The sequence below is a fragment of the Erythrolamprus reginae genome, chromosome 11, assembly GCF_031021105.1.
Source record: "Erythrolamprus reginae isolate rEryReg1 chromosome 11, rEryReg1.hap1, whole genome shotgun sequence".
NCBI classification, from domain to species: domain Eukaryota; kingdom Metazoa; phylum Chordata; class Lepidosauria; order Squamata; family Dipsadidae; genus Erythrolamprus; species Erythrolamprus reginae.
The window spans coordinates 32,574,727-32,600,921 of record NC_091960.1 but is presented as its reverse complement, the minus strand read 5'-3'; the positions used below and the strand labels follow the sequence as shown (position 1 = coordinate 32,600,921).

The window sequence follows — 26,195 nt, the reverse complement described above, 5'->3', positions numbered from 1 at the left end:
AAATACATGTACAGCTGGGATTGTAATCCAAAGGACAGTAATCCAAAGAATGCAGAATGTTTGATTTGCAGTTCTCTCATTTGAATAATTTGAATAATTTCCACTGGTGAACATTTGACGTATTGCAGGAACATAATCAAGGTACTTTGTTTTCAAGGTCAATTTTCAATTTTAAGAGCAAGCGTAGACTGTCTACATGCCTTCATCATCGATCATGCTACCTATAGTTGACAGGAGTTCATCAACATCAATAACTACCACCAGCCATGTTTGTCCTAATGTAAGGTCTTTTTGTAAACTGCTGGCACAGCATTAAAGACCCCTCCAATATTACAACCTGGTAGAAGAATGAGCAGTCAATCATTCAAGGACTAGCAAATTGTCACCTTCCTATTTCATAGAAGGGCTAGTTTTAAAAGCAACCTGTAATTTTTTTCCATTACAGTGTATAAACCTAATTGCCCACATTGCAACAATATGAAAATTCAGTCTCTCTCTTTCCAAAGGTTTATTTCTAGGAGAATTAAGGCATTTCGACATTTGAATCCATACATTCTAGAATGTCAAGTTAATGCTTGCATAGAGAGCCGTGATATGAAAATAATAGTTTAAAAAGTGCATCTGCATTGAAAACATGTGAACCCGGGATGGCAGACCGACACTGAAAGTGTCCGTGCCATTAGCAGTGACCATATCCTGAAACCTGGGGGACCAGCACAGGCTTTGGAGATCTAAAACATTTAAGGAGAAATGCAACAACGCTTTCTACAATTTCATCCTATTATTTCTAGTTTCAGGAAGGAATCAGAAAAAAAACCCTGAGAGTGCAGGATTATTTTAGCAATTGCAAAAACCTGTTAAAAAACCAGATCTTTTTTCCCTTCAGACTTGCTTTACTTACCACAGCTGATTCAGTTTTTCCTAATACGAACTGACATTTTATATTCAATCCTAAGTCATCAAAGCTTTCGCAACCTTGCAGCAATTACATTACAAAGAAAGAGAGAGTCTCCATGATTGTAATGTCTGAAAAAACGTTTCTGCCATAAATTACAGAAATGAATGCTGGCAGACACTTTCCTGACTGCAGCTGCTAACAGGAACCAAATCCAGAAATGCAGGATACCAAAAAAATAAATAAAAAGGTTTTCGCCACACCCTTTCAGGCTCGGTGTCCTTAGAGTTTTCCTGTCAAGAGCAAATCTGATTTCCAGGAACATCTTCACCGGATCAGGACATAAAGACCTTCTGAAAACTCACCCTGCACAGTACAAACTTGGTTGCCACTTATTTGGCCTTCACTGAGTAATGCAGTTATCACCCACATCTTGAGCGTATCTGTCGGAAATAGCAGTCCGCAAATCTTCAATCTCTTTGTGTAACTGTTTTACATCCTCCACCTTCTTTGCTAGCGTGTCTGGTTTCAGCAAGTCTTTTTCTTGTTGAACAGAATAATGTACAGCTGTGAAATCAGAGGAAGGTTCTCAGATTAGTCAGTTTCCAGTGAGAAATCAGCATTAGGGATTGGTATCTAATCCTTATAACAGGTATGAAGTTGGGATTTTTTTCCCTTTAAAAAAATGAATGCAGTTTTTAAAACTCTTATTAATGATCATGGGGACCACCTCCAAGTAGGTGGATAGTGCAGAATACCACAAATATAACCATTACACCACAATCTACAAGAAAACTGTTGCAGTATAGCATAAAATGTTAGAATAGGATTATATCATATATATCTGGGCCTCTAGCATAAAAATGCTCTGCTTACCCTGATTCTATTATAGCCAGGATAAGACGGTACTAACTGCTTAATCTGTATTTCTGGTGAATTACAACAGGGAAACAACTGACCATAAAAGGGCTCAATAAACAGCTCACTGATAAACAAGTTTACATCACTCCAGACCAGTGTTCCCTCTAATTATTTGGGGGGGGGGGGGGGGGGGTGGAAAAGTATACTGTCTGAGTGGAAATCCCTTCGGGACTGGGCGGCACAGAAATATTAAATAAATAAATAAATAAACAAACAAACAACCCACCCTGTTTTGCCTCAGAGAATTTCAAAATAAAATACTGTACTGTGTGTCTATAACAGTGAGCTCATAATAGGGCAACTCTATCAATATCAAAATGCCACTTAAATAGTTGAGCTAGTTTCAAACTAGATTTTGATTTTCTTTCTCTCTTCCTTACTCCCATTCTTTTTCTTTCTCTTTTCCTTCCTCTCTTTTTTCTATCTGTTTCTCTCTCTTCCTCTCTTCCTCTCTCTCTCCTTCCCTCTCACTCTTTCCCTCTCGGCTTCTGGGCAGGTTTGGAAAACTCTGAGTTGATGATGATTTTTAAGTGAGCGATTGCTCACTGCTCAGCTTAGAGGGAACTATGCTCCAGACAGGACTGTTATATGGTCAAAGGGGGAGATTTACATTGCCTGAAGCAAAAACAGGACGAGACTGTGTTAATAGGAGATTGGTTGTGATAAGGCAGAAGGCTTCAGAGAAATTAGGTGTGAGAAACATTTGCTCAAAGGAACAGTTTCTAGGAAATTGGTTTGTGGGAAAGGAAGGACTCAAAGATATGTCATGTTTGAAGTTATGTTACTGGATGTTTGTGTATCACTTGACATGTACAGTAGTCCCTCGCTATACCGCGCTTCACCTGCTGCGGCTTCACTTCATCACGGGTTTCTGAGGAAGTCGATCGGCAGATTTAAACAGCCCGCCGAACTCGATCGGCAGTTTAAAAAAAAAAAAAATCTAAAATTGTAAATACTGTATTTAAATACTGTATCTAAAATAAATACTGTGTGGGAAGGGTTTATAAACACTTAAAACAATGAAAACTTACCAAACAATTACAATATAAATACTTAAATAAGTACTATCAGTCGATAAATTCCCCACTGCGGATTTCACCTATCGCGGCCAGGTCTGGAACGTAACACCAGCGATAGGTGAGGGACTACTGTACGTGTAATTTTCCCCATTTGCTTATGCTCCCAAATAAAAAGAGGTACACAACTCTATACTGTGTCACTTCACCCAGAGAGAAAATGTGTTCAAGTCTTCTTTCTAGGATTCACGTTCGTGAATGACCCCCCCTTTGGCTGGGTTGCTCTTAGCCCCTTTGAAGACATTGTCTTCATCAGGGACTTTGCAACTCTAGGCAGCTCCAAAAGAAGCAATCAAAAGAAGCTTAAATAAATAAAGTGGAGGGAAGAGTTAAAAGATTTTCTCAGCACAAAACAGTATCATCCCCTAACTTCCATAAGGTTCTATTAAAGAACATCAATTGGCAAGGTAGGACTTAAGGATGCCTGCAGGGAAGGCAAGAACAGCAAGTAACAAAATGTACATGTTGACATAATCATGCAAGTGCTGTGATTTAAGAGATTTGAGTCAGATTATCACAACCCAAGTACTCTGTTCCCCCCAAAATAAGACCCTGTCTTATATTTTTTTTGACCCCTGAAATAAGTGCTGGGCTTTATTGCCATGCACTCAAAATCCCGATTGGGCTTATTATTAGGGGGGAAAACAGGGTAAGTGGTGTGGTTAGCTCTGGCCCAGCTCCTGCCCCAAGGACTGTGGATGTGGGGGAGACATCCACATGCTGCAGGCCTGTTTCCCCCCACCCGGTGGAATCTGACGATGAAAGCTCCTCTGACCAAGAAGACAGGAGTGACAGGGAGGAGGAGAGTGTGGCAGACAGCTCAGAAGGAGATCAATTCTCTAGCTCCTCCTTGGATTCAGAACAAGAGTTAATGATACAGCCACGCATGCGGAGAGCGATGCATAGGCAACAACAACTGAGAGATTATTATCAAAGAAAATGAGGCCACCTGTGGTTGGGTGGGGCTGTGGTCATTAGTGAGGCTGCTATAAAGAGCAGCCTGTGGGTTTGGCCATTGTGAAGGATTATCTGATTGTTGTGTTTCGTGACTGCTTTATTGACTTTGACCTTTTGTGTGCTGATTTCCCCCCGCTTTGAAACTAAACCAGGGCAAAGTGTGTTTCACTTTGTGAAAGAAGAAGGACTGTGAATTGCCTCACAGCTGCAAGCTAAGTATCTCAGAACTGATAAGGGACTTGTACAAATTACCAGTTTGTTTGGAGACGAGGGCTCTTTGCTATCCCAAAAGAGGGCTTAGTTTAAGTGAATTTTCATTATAAAGAACATTGTTTTGAATTTTCAAACATTTGTGTGTGTCTGAAATTTGTACCTGTGAATTTTTGGGAGGAGTCTACCAGAGAGCCCGACAGAACAGTAAGTAATGGGAGGATCTGCATGAAGGTATCACTGGGTAGGTGATGTCATGGTTTGCTGTGGACACCATGCTAAGAAAGCTACAAGGGTATTACAATCCCAAAGTATTACAAGCGAAGGGGACCAGAATCTGTCACCTTGGACAACGGGCTCCCATGACTTACTGTGAATGCCTAACAGCAATGACAAATTGGGATCTTTTCCTTGAGCCCGCTGAGTAACCACACTATAGACAGAGTGCAGGTCCTGTAGGCAGCTGGCTAGTTCACTGTGCAGCTCCTGGGTCAGGCTGGCTGTGTCACTTGACAGCAGTTGGCCCTGCTCCATCTGCCGGAGATGCTCCTGGAAGGTCAGGTTTTTTTCCATTAATTCTTGGTTCTGAGAAGACAACTAAAAATAAAATGTAAAAAAAAATCAGGGCTTTCAAAAAGGATTCCTGGTTCTTCACTAGTCATGATTCCATGGCTCAGGATTTCACAAACACGTTTGGGAACTTGGACATCAGAAAGTACCATATTTTTCAGAGCATAAGACGCACTGGAGTATAAGATGCACATTAGTTTTGGGGGAAGAAAATAGGGGAAAAGAATCTGCTTCCCAGGTATTAATCTGGCTAGCGTCCTTAGTCTGGTCAACTTCAGCATATTATTTTATCCACTGGTTAGGGCTGAAAAAAACCTTATTTGGAGCGAGTAACAATAAAAAAGCCTGCAAGCCAGAAAAATCTGGGAAGATCGTTAGCATCTTGTTAGGGCTGGGGGAAAAAAGCTCAGAACAGTTTTTTTCCGAACGCCATCACTCTACTAAACAAATAATTCCCTCAACACTGTCGGACTTTTCTCATCATTCCTTTCACCCATTTCCTCCCATGTTGACTGTATGACTGTAAGTTGTTGCTTATATCCTAAGATTTTTATTAATATTGCTTCTTCATTGCTTATTTGACCCCTATGACAATCATTAAGTGTCGTACCACATGATTCTTGACAAATGTATATTTTATTTTATGTACGCTGAGAGCATATGCACCAAGACAAATTCCTTGCGTGTCCAATCACACTTGGCCAATAAAAAATTCTATTCTATTCTAAAAGATATGTTCAGAGTATAAGACGCACCCAAATTTTCAGCCCTTTTAAAGGTACATCTTATATTGCGAAAAATACGGTACACCTGTCGCTTTTGCCTTTAGTTTTGAGACGACTCTTAGCACAGTATAGGCCAGGGGTATCAAACCCGTGTGGTCACATGATGAATCATGGCTTTCTCCCCATCTTTAAACTGGGCATGGGCATGGCCAGCATGTGACACATCTGGCCTGCAAGTTTCAAAACCCTGGTCCAGGCTAACCATCACAGAGCTGGGAGACGGAGAAGATACGTTTGCAGGGCTGGGATATTTGGTTTTTACAAGGAAGGAAAACCACAAAGTTTAGATTATTGCATTTGTGCTATCAGGGAAAATGGTCTTACAAAGAAAAGTGGGAATTATTGTAAGTATTTTGACAGGAGACATTCCAATACATTGTATGCCTTGCTTCACAGAACAGAATTTCCAATTTGGAGACAGCTGTAATTTGACCTCTTTTCCCCACTCCAAGAAGTAAATGCAATCTATCTTTGATTAAGAGAAGGGTAATAAGCTCAAAATATAGAAAAAATAAAATAGGAAAGACAATCTAGCATACTTTTAATAATATCCCTTAGACACATTTCAGGGAAGTAGGAATTGGTATAGATTGATTGATTGATTGGATTTTTATGCCGCCCCTCTCCGTGGACTCGGGGCGGCTAACAACAGTGATAAAAAACAGCATGTAACAATCCAATACTAAAACAACTAAAAACCCTTATTATAAAACCAGACATACATACAGACATACCATGCATAAATTAGATTAGATTAGATTTATTGGATTTATATGCCGCCCCTCTTCGCAAACTCGGGGCGGCTCACAACAATAATAAAAACAGTACATAATAACAAATCCAATGCCCACCAATCTAATTACAATTTAAAATAGTAATTTCATAAAACAATCCCAATATATATATAAACAAAAAACAAAAAACAAACAAACAGGCACATAAATTGTAGAGGCCTAGGGGGAAAGAGTATCTCAGTTCCCCCATGCCTGACGGCAGAGGTGGGTTTTAAGGAGCTTACGAAAGGCGAGGAGGGTGGGGGCAATTCTGATCTCTGGGGGGAGTTGGTTCCAGAGGGCCGAGGCCGCCACAGAGAAGGCTCTTCCCCAGGGTCCCGCCAAACGACATTGTTTAGTTGACGGGACCTGGAGAAGGCCAACTCTGTGGGACCTAATCGGTCGCTGGGATTCTCGCTTACAAAGTATTGGGGAATGAAGAAGTTACAAGTGATTTGCATATATTCTATGGAACTTTGTGATTGATTGTGTTTAATTGATTCAGACATTTTTGGCACCAGATAGAAGTTTGCAGTCCAACTCCTTCCTTCCCCCAGACTATTTAAAGCAGTGGGAGGGGGGGGGGGGCAAAATGTGGATTGTGCTGCTTCACCCACTATACAACTTCTGCTGGATTCAGCTGGGCAATCAAGTCTTCAGGACAGGGATCTCCAACCTGAACAATTTTGTGACTTGTGGACTCCCATAATGGCTGAGGAATTCTGGGAATTGAAGTCCATCAGTTGTACAGTTGCTAAGGATGCCTACCCCTGCTCCAGGAGATCTAAGAATCTCCACCCAACCTTCTTTTACTACAATACGTTTTAGTACGGAAGGAGAAAATGTAGATGGTACTAGATGTAAATCACTTCTCAGCAGGGTAACAGAGTTGTGGGAACCAGCCCTAGTGGAACCACAATCTCACTTACAATAATGTAAAGCACTAATAAGTGTATGTGCTGGTCAAAAGACTTGAATCACGCGACTATAAGCACTGTCCGGATCTCATGAAATCCGTCTCAACTGTATTTGTTTTTACTTTGAAGTGATAGAAAGGACACTTATTTAACACCTATGAGAAATAGCATTATTATTATTTATTGGATTTGTATGCCGCCCCTCTCCGCAGACTCGGGGCAGCTAACAACAGTAACAAAACAGTATAATCCAATACTAAAAAACAGTTAAAACCCATTAATATAAAAACCAATCATACATACAGACATACCATGCATAAAATTTTAAAGGCCTAGGGGGAGAGTGTATCTTAGTTCCTCCATGCCTGGCGGCAGAGGTGGGTTTTAAGCAGCTTACGAAAGGCAAGGAGGGTGGGGACAATTCTAATCTCTGGGGGGAGTTGGTTCCAGAGGGCCGGGGCTGCCACAGAGAAGGCTCTTCCCCTGGGTCTCGCCAAACGACATTCTTGTTACCATAAGTCTGTTTTAATTAAATTTAAATCCAGTGGGAGTTTTTCCTCCTTTTACCTTCTTTTACCTTTTCTATTCTACTCAAAGTCAAAGTGCAGGCATTAATTTTAAAACAGATTGTGCACTTCTGAACTAATTAAGAGAGAACATACAAACCAGGCTACAGATTTGAACTGCGAATCAGATGGACAAGGATGCACTATGCAAAAAGAGAAAAAGCGATAGTAAACTAGTGAGAAGAATCAGACAGTCTGATCATTGGGGTCGTTAAAACTGCCAACATTTTTTAAAAGGAAGCTGTACCTCTTTCACAGCTCTGCGTAGCTGCTGCAAGGCATTTTCCTGCTTCAAGGCTTCTGATCTCAGAGCTTGGGCTGTACCATCCTCCTGGGCAATCTGCTCCTCCAGATCCTGGGGGTCAAAGACAGATGGAGATGATGTCACCGGTGATGCGCCCCTTCAACAAGAAGTTTGCCTTGAATGCTTCACTTAGAAACTCACCTTTATTTGTGAAGACAAGTGATCGAATTTCTTCTTCTGATTTTCCACAATCTAAATTTAAAGAGTCAAAATGATCAAATGCCCCCATACATCTTCCAGCATTATGTGCCTGCTGCTGGATGGATATGCTCACCAGCAATTGTAGCCTTGTGCCTGATCTAACCTAAAATACTTGAAAAGTTTTTCTCCTGACCTATCCCATACAATGGTGAAATCATGCCAGTTCTGTCAAGGTTGTGCGTGCCGATAGCGGCGGGGCGTGATTCGGTGAACCGTGGCAGCAACGCAAGGCTCCGTCCACCTGCCCAGATGTCATTACTTCCTTGGATTAATCCCCTGTAGTGTCAGCATGTGGCTCCACCCTCCTGGACATTGTTACTTCCTAGTTAACCCTCTGCGTATGCACAAGGCCACCTGTGCATGCGCAAAGGATCAAAAATTGGATGTGACAATGGCATGTGCACAGTACACGTACTTCCGAACCGGTAGGGAAGGTAAGTACATTTCACCCCTGATCCTATACAATGCAGTCTTTGTTTAAAAGCATATTTGCAGGAAAAGCCGAACTGCCAATCATCTGTGTTCATCATAAAAAAAGATTCGAGCAATATTTATCCAAAGAGACAGAACAAAATTAACAACCCACCTCAAATCTATACAATGCCTAAATTTCCTGAAAAACTGATCTCTTCAATAAATGCGTACCCCATGTGAATGCATGCATATAGAACATCCACCAGAAGCTACTCTAAAACAGCAGTTTAATAGTATTTGAACTTACTTTAAATAATTGCTTTAAACTCATATGCTCTATTTATATAATTAATCCTTTCTGCGCAAATAACAGCAAAAAGCTGCATGAAAATACAAAACTGAGTGAAGATGAAGAGTTAAAGATAAGACATCACCACCAGGAAACAAAGAAAAATGTGTTAGGGTTTTTAGAAGGGTCAACTCTTAACCACAGACGTACTATTTCGGCTACGCTGTTACAGACATAAAGTCATAATGACCGCTCATACAATTTTCTTAATCTATGAAAATAATAGGTGGGATATGTTGTTTGTCAGGCTGAAACCATTTTACTTGGGGGCTTTGGCTGCCACACTTTATGCTATTTTAAAATGTATTCTTGGCTATGGGCATTTGGGAGGGGTCATTGCATGAGGGATGCCTGAATGTAGCCATAACAAATTCCTTTTGGACTGTCAAGGTCATCCTTTGTCTTTGCACTCCTGCACCTGCACGGAAGGAGATGGGAGCTGCTGCCAAGTTGGCAGGTGAAGATTGGTCAATATGATAGACTTGAGGGTGTTTGGGGACAAGGGCTTGAACTTTCAATTGGGTGGAGAAAACCCCCTGGGACTTCAGATTCGGGTTTCTCCCAGATGTGCCAACATGGCTCTGCTAATAAATTGAAACTTTGAGCAATACTTTGCCTCGGACTCTGATTTAGTTTTGGATGCTATTTGGAACACTGACATTGTTAAAATTTTATTTATTGATCAAATTAACAAATTTTATAAATTGAGAAACAAATAAAATAATAAATAGTCAGTTAGTCACTGGAAAACTGTTGCGGTAACTATGACTCCCTGTCTGTGATTAAAGGTTATAATAAGCTAGGCAAACATCCCACTCGAGACACTGTTTCTTCAAAGACAACGTGGGAAGATTCCCATATTTGTAACTGGAGACTACATAATTAACCCATGTAATGCTTATTTTAAGTGAATGTGACTGTAAATTTTGATCTTTTATGATACAAAACTTTGAATGGGTTTATAATCTTGATCAAGTACATCCCAGCCTAGTCAATGAGATATTGATATGAGATCCTAATACAAGAATATTGATATACAGTGGTACCTCGGTTCTCGACCACAATCCGTTCCAGAAGTGTCGTCGAGAACTGATTTGGTCGAGAACCGAATTAATTTATCCCATAGGAAATAATGGAAATGGATTTAATTGGTTCCCAGCCCATTGACTTGCTGGGAACCAATTAAATCTACAGTATTTCCTCCATTTCCTATGGGATAAAGATCTGAGGGGACGAGGTGAGAGGGAATGGGAGTCGGAATCCCGACACGCCCCTCCTGGCCGCCCTCTTAACAGCCGCCCAGTCTCTACCTTGTAACTGCTCCAAGCTACAGGAAAGGTAGGGCTGGCTGCAATACCGGCAGCTTCGGGGGGCTCCTTTCCTCAGCGGTTTGGTTGGTTACCTCCAGGCAGCTGCACCAACTTTTTCTTTCCCGGCGGCTCCGGCGGCTTCCCTTCGAGGAGCAACAGCAGCGTCAGGAACGTCACGTGATGAAGGGAAGCCGCTGGGAAGGAAAAAGTTGGTGCAGCTGCCTGGAGGTAACCAACCGAACCGCTGAGGAAAGGAGCCCCCCGAAGCTGCCGGTATTGCAGCCAGCCCTACCCTTCCTGCAGCTTGGAGCAGTTACAAGGTAGAGACTGGGCGGCTGTTAAGAGGGCGGCCAGGAGGGGCGTGTCGGGATTCCGACTCCCATTCCCTCTCACCTCGTCCCCTCAGATCTTACATTTCAGATAGTAGACAAAATTTTCTGTTCAGTATCCGAATTTTTGTTCGGATACTGAAGCAAATTTTTGCAGAAAATTTTGTTTGGTATCCGAAATGTACGAAAACCAAAGCGTTCAAGATCCGAGGTACCACTGTATATACAAATGAGGAAGCTTTAGAACAGCACAGAACAGACACCCCCTTAAGAGCTCCACTCTCATCTCTGGAGTTACCTTCCTGAGAAGGTCACGCTCCTTGTGCAGGGCCTCTTTCTCTCCTTTCTCCCTCGCTATCTCTTGAGCATAATCTTCTGGCACTGAAGGCTTCATCTGCTGCATTTTATCTTGTAAACTACAAAACAAGAAGTTTTCATTAAACGAAACCGACTTTATATAAGCTCACCCTTTGAAAGTGAGCTTCATAATTCTGCCTCTAAAATCAATTAAAAACATGGCTCCATTCCAAAGACCTGCAGTGATACAACTCCCCCCCCCCCCAAACTATTAAAGAGACTCTTCGGTTTCAATTCTGTGCATGTTGAAGTTTCATGTCTGTGAGAAATTGAAAAGCTAACACAGTCTACAGATGATGCCCTTCCATTCTCACAATCAAGTCTAAGAAGGCAGTTTCTCATACCAGTGTTACTAAATCCTCCCTGTATGTAAGGAAAAACATGGTGGAAGCAGGCAAATAAAGATGCCATCAAAGCCTGATCCAATTGTGTTGCCTCCACCCCACAAACCAAATGCCTGGTGAGGCTGATTTTTGTAAGATGCTCAGAAAGAAGCGAGTCCTAAAAGATGCAATAAATAGAGTATCCACCAAGGAGGGGCACCCAGTTGAGGGAAGAGCATGTGTTGGAAGGAGATACAAACACAATCCCCTTCCCGAAAGAATTATCCTTCCCCAAACAGAGAAAGAGCTCATATATATTACAGTCTTCAACTTATGACCATAATTGAGTCCAATTTTTTTTATTGTGAGTGAAGGAGTTTTTAAAATGCTACTCTATCCCCTCTCAGTTGTTTTTTTCCTTAAGGCTAAACATAGTTCAGTCACTCTTCTTCAAGAATCTCTATCTCTTAATTTCCACACCTTTCTCTAATACTTAAGTCTCTGTTATATGGGCCTGCTGTGTCTACTATTTGTAGGAAGGCTTATTGCCAGACAGCACAATGTTCTTCTAGATCAGTGGTTCTCAATCTTTCTAATGCCGCGACCCCTTAATACAGTTCTTCATGTTGTGGTGACCCCCAACCATAAGTCTAGTGCCAATTCTCCCAACGGAGCTTTAAGCTGATTGGCAGGAAGGTCAGAGGGATACCCCCACCATAAACACCTGATTGGTCGGATTGTAAAAATATATTCCAAGGTGTCAGAATAGAAGCTTTAGTTCCTAACATTGTGGGAAATTTGTCTTTTCTCACAGTCTTAGGCGACCCCCGTGAAATTTGATTTGATTTGATTTATTGGATTTATATGCCGCCCCTCTCCGCAAACTCGGGGCGGCTCACAACAAGGTAAAAACAATACATAATAACAAATCCAATACCCACCAATCCAATTACAATTTAAGCTAAAAAATTCATTAAAAAACAACCCCAGAATATTAAAAAACAAGCACACAATCAATCTAACACCAAAACAACATGGGCAAGGGGGAGATGTTTCAGTTCCCCCATGCCTGACGGCAGAGGTGGGTTTTAAGGAGTTTGCGAAAGGCAAGGAGGGTGGGGGCAATCCTAATCTCAGGGGGGAGCTGGTTCCAGAGAGTCAGAGCCGCCACAGAGAAGGCTCTTCCCCTGGGTCCCGCCAGACGGCATTGTTTAGACGACGTGATCCAGAGAAGGCCAACTCTGTGGGACCGAACCGGTCGCTGGGATTCGTCCCGACCCCAAGGTTGAGAACCACTGTTCTAGATTATCCTAGAAGCCAACATTCTTGTTTTTCCCCACTTCCATGGTGTTACCTGCGCACTGTGGAAAGCAGTTCCATTTCTTTGTGTTTCTGCCCTTCTAGCTGCCGTTCCTTCTCTCGGCAGTCAGTGTGGACACCTCTGAGCTCCCTTTCAAGAGTAGTCACTGTTTCTTGCAAAGTGCCAACTGTTTCCTGAGACTGCTTTAGCTAAAACAGTGGGGGTGGAGTGAGGTGGGTGGAGAGAGAACAAACACATACATCAGACATATAAGGAATGTCTTCCAGCAATTAGAACTATTCAATCCATCAATTTATTATTACAGTCTCAGACCAGAGACCAGAATAAATAAAAGTACAGTGTTCCCTCGATTTTCGCGGGTTCGAACTTCGCGGAAAGTCTATACCACGGTTTTTCAAAAATATTAATAAAAAAATACTTTGCGGGTTTTTTCCCTATACCACGGTTTTTCCCACCTGATGACATCATATGTCTTCGGAGAGGGGCGGCATACAAATCTAAGTAATAAATAATAATAATAAATAAATAAATGTCATCGCCAAACTTTCGTGTGCCTTTAATAAATATTTTTTTTAATAAACTTTAATAAATAAACATGGTGAGTAATAATCTGAATGGTTGCTAAGGGAATGGAAAATTGCAATTTAGGGGTTTAAAGTGTTAAGGGAAGGCTTGTGATACTGCCCATAGCCAAAAACGGTGTATTTACTTCCGCATCTCTACTTCGCGGAAATTCAACTTTCGCGGGTGGTCTCGGAACGCATCCCCCGCGAAAAGTGAGGGAACACTGTACTCAGTATACATGCAATTAACAATTCTAGTATAAAATAAAAAATAAGAACTAAAATCTATAATAAAATCAACTCTGTCAATTATACATATTATACATGCCTAGCTATACTAAAATTACAATCCATAAATTGTGTGGCCCATTGTAGGTTCAATGCTAAAGGGGAAAGGATTAAGCAGGGCAAAGGGTTGCCACATTTGTTATATACGTAACTATGGGGAAGACATATGTTTGCAACGAATCCCCAGTGCTGCTGCGCAGAATCTGGCCACCTGTGTTGTAGTTATGGACTGTTTATCCTTAAGCAGTCACTGAAGATAGGTATTGTCGAAACGGCCAGGATACCTAGCAGTTATTGGCAGAATATGTTTTTTTTCCTAATCTCTGTATAAACGGAGCATATAAGGAGCATGTGACCCACAGTCTCCACCTCTCCTGAGCCGCAGGGACAGAGTCTTTCTGCCAATGCCCTGTGCAGGTGAAAATGCTTTCTGGACTTTCGGGGTGACATCACAACAAGGCAGCATGGAGGAACAGCGCTCGTTCTTTTTTTCCCTGGTTTTTTTGCACCTGGAAAAGATGAGCTTTGACCCTGGAGAAGTCGGCATAACAAAGGGGAGACTTCAGGGGTGGTGGGGAGAGGGGTGATTGTCCTACTGGAGAAGACCCCCAAATCTGGCAGGGGAAAAGACCGACCTTATGGCCTGGTCCAGAGGCGAGACGGCCTCATAAAGACTGAATGGGAGCAAAAAGAGTGAAACCGTAAACATGCCAAAGTAGTAGAATTGGACCATAAGAAAATCCGATTGAATCTGGAAAAGAGGTGGATCCTACAAAGAGATGGGAAGTGAGCTTCCAAGTGGATTAAGGGGCGACTGCATTGTAGGAGCAGGAGGGAGAAGTAGAATAGAGCAAGGCCTTGAGGAAAAAAGTTTAGCCAGCAATTTAAGGACGCTACACAGATTCTTGCTTCGACTTTTGTCAATTCTGTCCTCAGGTGCCTATTTTACCGTTTAACTTAGTATATATATTTTGCCATTACCTATAGTTTTATATATATATAAATATTTCATCATTCAGATTTTAGTTTTTTTCTTATTTTGATTTTTAATTTGAGAAACGTGGCATCTGGAGAATTGATCTAATGATTTTGATCTATTTCTAATGTTTTAAAACCCGAGGCTGACGGTCCGAGCAAGGTCCCATAAAGAAGCTGTGCTAGCAACTTGGCTAGAAAAAGTTTATTTGCGGCAGGGACATAATATCCTCCATTTGTGTGGAAAAGTTTAAAAATGGCACTTGCTGATCTTTGGCCCAAGACAATTGGAACTATTCACAAAGTTAACAAATTTACTCTGTTCAAGCTTGCAGACCTACACTATCCAGCTACTCTTTAAAGCCAGCTGCATCCAGAAGTGCCCTCCTACCTGTTGACTTTGTTTCAGATGATCCTCCAATACTGGGAGGTCAGCAACATAGCGCTCCAGAGTCTCAATTCTCTGCTGCTTCTCGTGGTTTTGGTCCAGTTCTTTTTGGCACTTCTTTTTCAGATATTCAATGTGCTTGTCTCTGGCCTTGATCTGCAGGATAGAATATCAGGGTTAGGTAGCAGCACTTTCTGCTATTGATTTCAGGTGCAAAAATGCTCATGACCCAATAATGGACCATTATGTAGAACAAAAAGAAGTGATTCTGGGGCATAGCCTATGTTTAAAAAAGTATACTTTCCAGAAACATAGTTATGGAACCCACTCTACATTTCACATTACATACAGAGCAGGGATTTAGCTTTCTGCTGAAACTCTGAAGCAGTGTAATAATAGTCCAGCTTAACTTTACTGCAATCATTTTGGGAAATTTTTAATGCTTTACCTAGAAACATAGAAACATAGAAGACTGACGGCAGAAAAAGACCTCATGATCCATCTAGTCTGCCCTTATACTATTTTCTGTATTTTATCTTAGGATGGATAGATGTTTATCCCAGGCATGTTTAAATTCAGTGACTGTGGATTTACCAACCACGTCTGCTGGAAGTTTGTTCCAAGGATCTACTACTCTTTCAGTAAAATAATATTTTCTCATGTTGCTTTTGATCTTTCCCCCAACTAACCTCAGATTGTGTCCCCTTGTTCTTGTGTTCACTTTCCTATTAAAAACACTTCCCTCCTGGACCTTATTTAACCCTTTAACATATTTAAATGTTTCGATCATGTCCCCCCTTTTCCTTCTGTCCTCCAGACTATACAGATTGAGTTCATGAAGTCTTTCCTGATACGTTTGATGCTTAAGACCTTCCACCATTCTTGTAGCCCGTCTTTGGACCCGTTCAATTTTGTCAATATCTTTTTGTAGGTGAGGTCTCCAGAACTGAACACAGTATTCCAAATGTGGTCTCACCAGCGCTCTATATAGCGGGATCATAATCTCCCTCTTCCTGCTTGTTATACCTCTAGCTATGCAGCCAAGCATCGTACTTGCTTTTCCTACCGCCTGACTGCACTGTTCACCCATTTTGAGACTGTCAGAAATCACTACCCCTAAATCCTTCTCTTCTGAAGTTTTTGCTAACACAGAACTGCCAATACAATACTCAGATTGAGGATTCCTTTTCCCCAAGTGCATTATTTTACATTTGGAAACATTAAACCTTTTGCTTCTTTCTTTAATTAACTCCTAAAAACATCATTTCCTATAGCTCTTCTCTATTATACAATAGGGTATGAAATGTATCAAAGCTTGAAGCATGAATATTAGAATAATCCAATATTACAAAAAACTGCATTCCCATGTAAATAAACAGACACTGGGACATCTAACAGCTTCACCCAAAAAGCCTACCCTTTCTTCTTGTTTCTTCAATTCTACTGTATGCTTCTGTACGGTCTCTTTGTGAATCTCCTGGATCCGTTTAATACCAGCTTCTGAAGCAGCCAGTTTCCTTTCCAATTCAATCTTTTCCTTATTAAGCGACTCTGTTTTTTCAGTAAACTGAGCCCGTAAAAATATATTCTCCCGCTGCAACTCCTGCAAAAGATATGAAATAAAATAGTACTAGCCAGAACCTTTCCTAAAATCCACACTTGTCATTATATTCATTGAAGAATTGCTCAAACTGAATGTGAGCTCAGTAAATACTGGGGACAAGAAGGGAAACAAATCAATATTTGAAGGACAAACATGGGGCTACCTTTGAAAAGTGTTCGGAAACTTCAGATCGTGCAGAATGCAGCTGCGAGAGCTATCATGGGCTTTCCCAAATATGCCCATGTCACACCGACACTCCGCAGTCTGCATTGGTTGCCGATCAATTTCCGATCACAATTCAAAGTGTTGGTTATGACCTATAAAGCCCTTCATGGCACCGGACCAGAATATCTCTGAGACCGCCTTCTGCCGCACAAATCCCAGCAACCCGTTAGGTCCCACAGAGTTGGCCTTCTCCGGGTCCCGTCGACTAAACAATGTTGTTTGGCGGGACCCAGGAGAAGAGCCTTCTCTGTGGCGGCCCCGACCCTCTGGAACCAGCTCCCCCAGATATCAGAGTTGCCCCCACCCTCCTCGCCTTTCGCAAGCTCCTTAAAACCCACCTCTGTCGTCAGGCATGGGGGAATTGAAATTTTCCCTTCCCCCTAGGCTTATAGAATTTATACATGGTATGCTTGTTTGTATGATTGGTTTCTTAAATTGGGGGGTTTTAGATTATTTTTTAATATTAGATTTGTTACATTGTCGTCTTTGTTATTGTTAGCCGCCCCGAGTCTTCGGAGAGGGGCGGCATACAAGTCTAATAAATAAATAAATAAAACAAAACATAATATCTGACTTTCTTCAGTGTCCTCCCCAGAGAATCAACCATGCTCCAACGCTTAGGGAACAAAACACCTGCGTGCTGGCTGGCCTAGAGGTGAAGATGCTCACCTCAGGTGGCTAAGAGTTCAATCCTAGACAGCAGCAGATGTTTCTCTATCAGGGCACAAAGAGAAAATATTTGCTGCAATCTTTGCATAGGCATCAGAAAGGGCATCTGGCCAATCAAAATCTCATTCAGTTGCCCTGACTCCACTCTAATAAAAGGAATTTTAAAGAAAAAATAATTGCAGAAATTAAAGGTTCCTGAAGGAGCAGCTACAGAGCATTTCTCTTCTTCATCCATGCCTTTTCTAACCCTTTTCCCAATAGCATATTTCAAGTACCATCAGTTATAAGGGTTACCTGCGTTCTGAACAGATGCATATCCCCATAAAGAGCAGGATGGCCATAGAGGGCACTGTGGACTTGCATTTCACTTTCCTGTAGTTTCTGCTCCAGCTGGGAAATGTGCTGCCTCTGCCTGTGAGAATAAACCCGTGCACTATATTAACACTGACAAAATTAAAAGTATAAAAGGGAGCATGAGTGGGCTTTCAGTAAAATGGTTAAATAGCACTTTGTTTTTCATGTTTGTAACTGAGCAGAAAATCAATATATGGACTCACAGAGTGATGTATGGGGAAAAGCTAACTGAGAAAGAGTTAGTAATTCCTCGCATAAGTCAATAAAAACCAATTAAATGCACTCAAGAGAAATCACAATTCACCCTAGAAGCAAAAGCTTTGTTATCCCAGTTAAAAGACAAACTACATCTTAGTGTAACCAGAAGAAGCCACATATCTCCTTTTTAATTAATGGAGAGAAGGAAGAAAACCTCTCTTTAAAAAGTGGTGTTCTTCCCTACTTATTCCTATGTTTCTGACACAGCAAACTGTTTAGTATTTGGGTAAAAATACTCTTGAACCATTTAATTTATTTCATGGAAACATAAAGCACGAACTTAACCATCCATAAGTAAATTGTGGAGTATTCAGTAACCGCCTGCTACCGCACGAATCCCAGCGGCCGATAAGGTCCCACAGAGTTGGCCTTCTCCGGGTCCCGTCGACTAAACAATGTCGTCTGGCGGGCCCCAGGGGAAGAGCCTTCTCTGTGGCGGCCCCGGCCCTCTGGAATCAACTCCCCCCGGAGATTAGAACTGCTCCCACCTTCCTTGTCTTCCGTAAACTACTTAAGACCCACCTATACCGCCAGGCATGGGGGATTTGAGACATCTTTGCCCCAGGCTCATTATAATTTATGTTTGGTATGTATGTGCTGTTTGGTTTTTAATTATGAGGGTTTTTAGGGTTTTTTAAATATTAGATTTGTGCCAGTATAATATTGTTTTTATCGTTGTTGTGAGCCGCCCCGAGTCTTCGGAGAGGGGCGGCATACAAATCGAATAAATTATTATTATTATTATTATCATTATTATTATTATTATGCCGAATATAATTTGCCTTTCTATCAATATGAAATACAATCTAAGCATTGTTACTTTCTGATGAAAAAAATCTAGAAGGTAAACTAATGTCTAATTTCTTACCTGTCGATGAGAATTTCTTTCTCCAAGAGCAAATTTTCATTTGTGCTGGCAATGCTAATCCACTGAGTTGGATCAAGGGTGTGCAGTGAAGTACTACTGTTCACCAAAGGATAGTAACAAGTTGCTTTATTTTGCAGCTGGAATTATGACATTTAGAGACAAGGCATGAGATTCAGTTCTCAAAGAGAACCTCAGTGTTAGATTTTTGGGGTGGGGTGGGTGGGAAGGAGGATTGTGTTTAGATTTTTTTTGATTCTCTCCTCTATGTGTTAGAAACTCTTATTTCAGTCTATATCCAAACACCATCAGGCATACATAATATTTCTGACACAATTTCATATCATTATGTGCCACTATAAAAGCACCAATTACTTCATATATCTAGAAGATAATGCATATTTTATGACAGAGCTCCTTATATATCTAGAAGATAATGCATATTTTATGGCAGGGCTCCTTAAAACAAGTTAATAAGTCACTCCATTCAGAAAACAGAAGTCAACGGCAGCAATATTAACTCAACAAAGCCATCCTGAATTCATTTGAAGCACATTCAATTTTCCAAAGTTTGGTTCTGGCTTATTAATGTTGCACTTTGGCTATCATAAATAATATGAATATGACTTGATTGATTACTGGATTTTGCAGGTGAATATTTCTCTTTGCTGAATATCTATATATGAAATTGGGGTAAAGTAATTATTGTACAATACAGTGATACCTCGTCTTACAAACGCCTCGTCATACAAACTTTTCGAGATACAAACCCGGGGTTTAAGATTTCTTTGCCTCTTCTTACAAACTGTTTTTACCTTACAAACCCACCGCCGCCGCTGGGATGCCCCGCCTCCGGACTTCCGTTGGCAACGGAAGTCTGGAGGTGGGGTTTCCCAGTGAGGGGAGCCTCAGTAAAATCGCAGCATCGCAAAAACACAGAGGTCCGGAGGTGGGGTTTCCCATGGAGGGGAGCCTCAGGGAAATCCAAGCAGTGCAAAAACGGGTGCTTCAGCTGGCAAAAGGGATGAATTTGGGGCTTGCACGCATTAATCGCTTTTCCATTGATTCCTATGGGAAACATTGTTTCATCTTACAAACTTTTCACCTTAAGAACCTCGTCCCGGAACCAATTAAGTTTGTAAGACAAGGTATCACTGTACTGATAAAAGAAATCTGCACTTAATTTGCAATGATGTACAGTGGAACCTCGACATACGAGCAGCTCTACTTACGAGCTACTCGAGATAAGAGCTGGGAGGGGAGCGACATTTTTGTTCGCCTCCCGAGCTCACATTCGGGATACGAGCGCCAAGGAGCTGTCTCCTGAAGCCGAACACTAACTTCCGCTTTCGGCTTCAGGAGACAGCTCCTTGGCGCTCGTATCCCGCGTGTTTTAAAAGGTTGCAGCCGGCCTGGGGGGCTCGGGGGGGTGCTGGCAAGCCCCCCAGGCCGGCTGCAACCTTTTAAAACACGCGCGCCGCTTCGCAGCTCTCTGCTGAATCCGAACGCGGAAGTTAGCGTTCCGGATTCAGCAGAGAGCTGCGAAGCGGCACACGTGTTTTAAAAGGTTGCAGCCGGCCTGGGGGGCTCGGGGGCTTCCCCCCGAGCCCCCCAGGCCGGCTGCCACGTTTTAAAACACGCGCGCTGCTTCGCAGCTGTCTCTGAACGCTAACTTCCGCGTTCGGCGGCAGCGGTTTTTTTTTGTTGTTGCACGGATTAATTGACTTTACATTGTTTCCTATGGGAAACAATGTTTCGTCATACGAGCGTTCCGACTTACGAGCCTCCTTCCGGAACCAATTAGTCTCGTAAGTCGGGGTTCTACTGTATTGCTGATATTATTTTTGCCAACAGTTGACTTTTTTTTTCAATCAAGAGACTTTCAAGCAATGCCATAATGGTTTTTGGAACGATTAATAACAATTTTAATTTCTTCTCCATTCCCCATTTTTATTTAATTATTATAATTATTAATTTGGAGGTTGCATTTTTTAAATTTGGCAGTATATATTTGCATTTTTCTTTTATTGATTCATGTTTATTGAAATTTTATTGCCCATGTTTCATGCTATATCTTTTACCTGCAACCTCTCCTTGAAAACATACAGTGCCACCATTTTTCAAAAGCCTATAAAGCTACATCTACAGCCATCAAGTTCTTGTTTTCTTTACTAAAGGTTTGATTCTACAATAAGAGCCCTTAGGGGATTATTTCTCCAGAGTACAATACTAGAATACGCCAGTTTTTAAAATTAAGATGCTTCTACAGATTTACCCTCATTCAACATTTGTTCCCTTTGAAAATTATATGCAATAACATTAGCTCTGGTCTACATACTCCTCATGAGCCCTGGCAGAAAGGCTACAGGCAGAAAAACTACATTTACAGACATTCCCAAGAGACAGAGGTTAAAAACAGAGGACCCAGATTGTGGGGGCAATAGCAATAGTGCTATTGCTAACATGTTGTAAGCCGCCCTGAGTCTAAGGAGAAGGGCGGCATAAAAAAATCGAATGAATAAATAAATAACTTACATGTATCTGTTCCAGTTGCAGTCGAACAGAATCCAGATGTTGTTTCCAAGCACCGTGTGCACAATTTTCATGTGGATGTATTGTACAAGCTTCCTGCTTCAATGTCTGAGGTTGAGCAGTCAAAGGAGTAGAAAACATACTAGCAGCATTAAGTCCCAAGGATGCTTGTTTTCCACAGACTCTACTGGAATCAGTTGATGGTTTAGTATTCGGCAGTATTTTATTGCATTCTTTTTCTAGGCCAGAAGAAGTGCTGTTTGAATTGCCTGGAGCATACATCTGGAGTTGTGACCAAGGACCAAGGGAATGCCTATCTAGAAAAGCAGATTGGGTAACTTCAGCATCTGGGCTGATAGGTTTCTGAACACATCCCACACCTGGCTGACCAGAACTACAAAACAATGCGTGATTGTAACCATTTTCTGTTGAAGGCTGATTCAGGCAAAGAGAATTCCGGTTGATCACCTGGGATTGCCTCAAAATGTCAGAGTCACAGTTGGACATCGGTCCTCCTGTGTCACCTAGCGAATTTGGCATGGAGGAAGGCAAAGTGGTCTGAGGAAAGCTTGATTCACTTGCTAGACAGGGGGATCTGTCCGATGTGGAGGGCATGACGTGAGCTGTAGGAATGGCCACTTGGGTTTTGATGGGTTGAAATGAAGAACCATAGTTGGGACTGCTGGAGGCTAGAAAGGAAAAAAAATACAATACCAGAATTGAAAACAAAACATTATATATCAGCTGATATTTCACTTACCCTGGCTTTTGTGTATACCAAGTATCTAGAAAATTGCCCAGAATAATTACTGCTTACAGTAATTATAGTAATGATAGCTTTCTTAATAGTGTGCTATGACTAATAATAAGATCTAGACAGGCAATCAGAGTAAGCCTTTTTGATTAAATGAGATTTTGTAATCATGTAGCATTCTAACTGCTCATAAAACACAAGTTAAAGCTTTAGAAAATGTCAAAACTTACTTAGAAATCAAGACCTTAGATCTTAATTATATTCCCATCCACTGAATTGAAATCCTCCTTTGTTCCCAGACATATTCCAAGAAAGCAGTTAACTAGTTACTGCTATGAAAATGCAGTAAATGGTTCTATGTTAGCACCAGGCTTTTCTTAAAATAAGTGTTTTTGCCAATCACTGTATGGGATAAGGAGGTCTTGAATGCTGAAAATACTGACGTGGAAATACCAGAGCTAACTAGATGGACGTATGAAGTTATTCTTAGTAGCTCTCCGATTTCAATACAGGAAAAACAACAGCAACTATGCTAAAGTTTGCAAGGAGCATGGTGTTCTAACAGTGTTTCCCTCTTGTGAGATTTACCATATAAATTTCAAATGTATATATAACACCAAATCAGATTATTAGGAATGCAAGTTGATTGTAAAGTTTAAAATCCATTTTAAAAATGTGGGGAAAATGGACTGATCAAAAATTTGTCCAAAACAACAAAGCAGAAAAGTAGCTTAGTGCTGTTTATATTTTAGTTAGAGAAAGACAGTTTGATCTAGTGGTTAATATACTGGACTATAAACATGGCTATCTGACTTCTAATCCTGCCACAGAAGTCAAGTGGGTGATATTGGGTTAGTCACTCCCTTTCAACCCCAGAAAAAGACAATGGCAAACCATTTCAGGGGGGGCGGGATGGGGATATTGTCAAGAAAACTGCATATACTAGTCTCTGTAATTTTTAAATTGAAAAGAAAAACAAACACAAACAAAATAAGGAAGGAATGCCAAATAAAATTTTCTAGGAAGAATATCCCTGGCACTAAGTAGAGTAGAGTAGAATAGAATAGAATAGAATAGGAATTTGTCTTAGGTGTATATGCTCTTAGTGTACATAAAGGAGAATAAAATCCATTCATCAAGAATAAAAAGATACAACTCTTAGTGATAGTCAAGGTTACTAATAAGCTATCAAATCATACTAGGAAACAAATAAAACAATATAATTGAAAGATACAAGCAACATGGTTATAGTAATTAGCAGGAAGACATAGATACTAGTAAAGAAGAAAAGAATAATAGTAATGCAGTGTTAATAATTTATTTGAAAGTGTTATGAGAATTTGTTGTTAAGCAGAGTGATGGCATTTGGGGGGAAACTGTTCTTGTGTCTAGTTGTTTTGGTGTGCAGTGCTCTAGTCTTTTTAAGGGTAGAAGTTGAAACAATTTATGTCCAGGATGTGAAGGTTCTGTAGATATTTTCACAGCCCTCTTTTAAACTCATGCAGTATACAGATTTTCAATAGAAGGCAGTAATACCTGTTTCTTAATGTCAAATAGGACAAGTATTTGGAGAAAGGTATCCAATTATTAAAAGAATTGTCAGGCAAGCACATGCAGGAGGAGTCAATGCTTTAGAGACTTGGATGCACACAGGACATTAAACTGCTTTTTAGATCTCCATGCCTGAATATACAAGGAGACAGAATTATGAGGATGAATCTCAGAATGTGATCCACTTAACTGATCACACTAATCTGTTGCAACCTGCAGAAACTGTTGAAGCTATTCTCTAATTTACTGGTCCTCACTCAATACTCGAGTGTATTATTTGTCTCAATATTTTTATAATTACATCTAATAAAGGGTGTTAAAAAATTAAAGGGACTAAGAATTAAGGGATTGAAGTGAATATTTACCATCATTATTGCTTGATAAGGGGATTCCAATAAATGTTCCCCCAGAGGCAGCCATTCTTCATTTGATAAAAGCTTTTCTCTAGAACCACAGATTGATCTGGAATTTTCAGACAATACCTAGGGAGTTGAACATAAGAGCAACAATATAACACTTGGATAAATATAAAAAGATAACAATCTTCCTGAGCCAAACTTCAATTCTGGTGACTGCTTTCATGGATTTCTGCTTGGATCAGTTCTTCAGAGGTATGATGCAATCAGACCAACTGAATCAAAGCTCTTTGACTGGTCTGAAACCTTCTCAAAATCTCATGTATATAAGCCTAAATGCTATTGGTAAATGTGATCATAAGTGGAGGACTATAAGGGGCGTGTATAAGTGCACCACTATTCTTACCATCCCTGTCCTACTGTTCTATTATCTTCTATCATTACTTTTTATCATTACTTATCTCAGTGTTTCCCAACCTTGGCAACTTAAAGATATTTGGACTTCAACTCCCAGAATTCTGGGAGTTGAAATCCAGATATCTTCAAGTTGCCAAGGTTGGGAAACACTGACTTATCTAATTTATTTATTTATTTGTTTATTTATTGGATTTGTATGCCGCCCCTCTCCGCAGACTCAGGGCGGCTAACAACAGTAATAAAAAACAGCATGTAACAATCCAATACTAAACAACTAAGAAACCCCTTATTATAAAACCAAACCATACCATGTGTAAATTGTGGGGCCTAGGGGGAAAGAATATCTCACTTCCCCCATGCCTGACGGCAGAGGTGGGTTTTAAGAAGCTTATGAAACGCAAGGAGGATGGGGGCAATTCTAATCTCTGGGGGGAGTTGGTTCCAAAGGCCGGGGCCACCACAGAGAAGGCTCTTCCCCTGGGTCCCGCCAACCGACATTGTTTAGTTGACAGGACCCGGAGAGGACCCACTCTGTGGGACCTAACTGGTCGCAGGGATTCGTGCAGCAGAAGGCGGTCCCTGAGATAATCTGGTCCGGGTCCGGTGCCATGAAGGGCTTTATAGGTCATAACCAACACTTTGAATTGTGACCGGAAACTGATCGGCAACCAATGCAGACTGCGGAGTGTTGGTGTGACATGGCCATATTTGGGGCAGATGCATTCTGCAGGATCTGAAGTTTCTGAACACTTTTCAAAGGTAGCCCATGTAGAGAGCATTACAGTAGTCGAGCCTCGAAGTGATGAGGGCATGATTTTAATGTTCTAACGTTTTATTTGTACAAATTACCATCCTATAATTGTTAATTGTTTGACTATCCTTGTAAATTAATCATTCCTGTCACCATTATATTACCAAGAATCTCTCTTCAACGAGCAAAGTTGCGGGGAGGGGGGGATACGTGTGCGTGTTGTGTGTGTTTTGTGATTCCCCAATGCAACAAGACCCCCTTCCAGCATCAGTTCTGCGCATGCTCCAAACTAAGCCGCTTTCCCCAACCGGGAGCCCTTTCTACCCATCAGACGTCAATTATCTCCAGCCTGAAAGTCGAAGCTTAGGAAAGATGGACGTTGCAGTTCGCGCTGTCTCGAGCGCTCCGATTGAGGTAAAGCAAAGTACATAATTTCACTTTCCGTCGCGCTCTCCCCCCCCCCCCCTCAATAAAATTCCAGAGATTGAAGCACCGAGGAGAGGAAAAGGAGACGCTCTTCAGGGCTGGGAAACTTTTAAACCAAGGAGTTTAAATAATAATATTTGATTATTTACCTCCGAGGGACCTCCGGGCCTCCACTTAAGAGAACTTTAAATGGAGACTAAACGACCACCGCCTGCGAAAAAACTGCGCCTCAGAGACCGCCGCCGGCCCCCCGTGGCTACCGCGCGTGCGCAGCAACCGTTGCCAGCAGGAGGGTTACGACATCCCAGACGCGCGGGTTCCACTAACAGCTCGCGGCGTCCGGCTCGCTGTCTCTTGATTGGTCTTCACCCTCGGCTTAGAACCGCCTGCGGTTGTCCAATTAGAAACTCTATTTTGGCGACAAACTCCGCCCCTCGCCCCCAATTGAAATTGAGAGCGGAATAAAATTGTTCCCTGCCGCTGGCCGTAGAAACTAAATCAGGGGTCTCCAACCTGGGCAACTTTTAAGACTTGTGGACTTCAAGCTGGCTGAGGGATTCTGGGAGTTGAAGTCCACAAGTCTTAAAAGTTGCCAAGGTTGGAGAGCCCTGATTTAAATCATGTAAGAATGGACCTAAGTTG

At 41.4% G+C, this 26,195-nt stretch overlaps 1 protein-coding gene across 1 annotated transcript; it reads right to left on the bottom strand.

Annotated features, from left to right (window-relative positions):
* Positions 1-493: 493 nt before the first annotated feature.
* Positions 494-25,926, bottom strand: CEP85 (centrosomal protein 85). Its single transcript, XM_070764168.1, has 13 exons — positions 25,703-25,926; positions 23,969-24,085; positions 21,302-21,987; positions 18,770-18,906; positions 17,584-17,701; positions 16,210-16,395; positions 14,796-14,948; positions 12,612-12,766; positions 10,876-10,993; positions 8,116-8,166; positions 7,918-8,025; positions 4,431-4,656; positions 494-1,462 (listed from the first exon to the last, which is right to left on the bottom strand). Exons 2-13 carry the CDS (start codon positions 24,021-24,023, stop codon positions 1,299-1,301), a joined length of 2,157 nt encoding a protein of 718 aa, XP_070620269.1. The 5' UTR covers positions 24,024-24,085; positions 25,703-25,926; the 3' UTR covers positions 494-1,298.
* Between the last annotated feature and the right edge of the window lie 269 nt (positions 25,927-26,195).

Bases quoted from the DNA above. Each gene is read 5' to 3' on its own strand.
- CEP85 (XM_070764168.1), bottom strand. From the start codon at position 24,023: ATGGCTGCCTCTGGGGGAACATTTATTGGAATCCCCTTATCAAGCAAT. The intron at 16,396-17,583 runs GTAACCCTTATA...TATCTTTTGCAG, and splicing joins TGCATCTGTTCAGAACGCAG to GAGTTGCAGCGGGAGAATAT. The intron at 12,767-14,795 runs GTAGGAGGGCAC...CCACTGTTTTAG, and splicing joins ATCTGAAACAAAGTCAACAG to CTAAAGCAGTCTCAGGAAAC.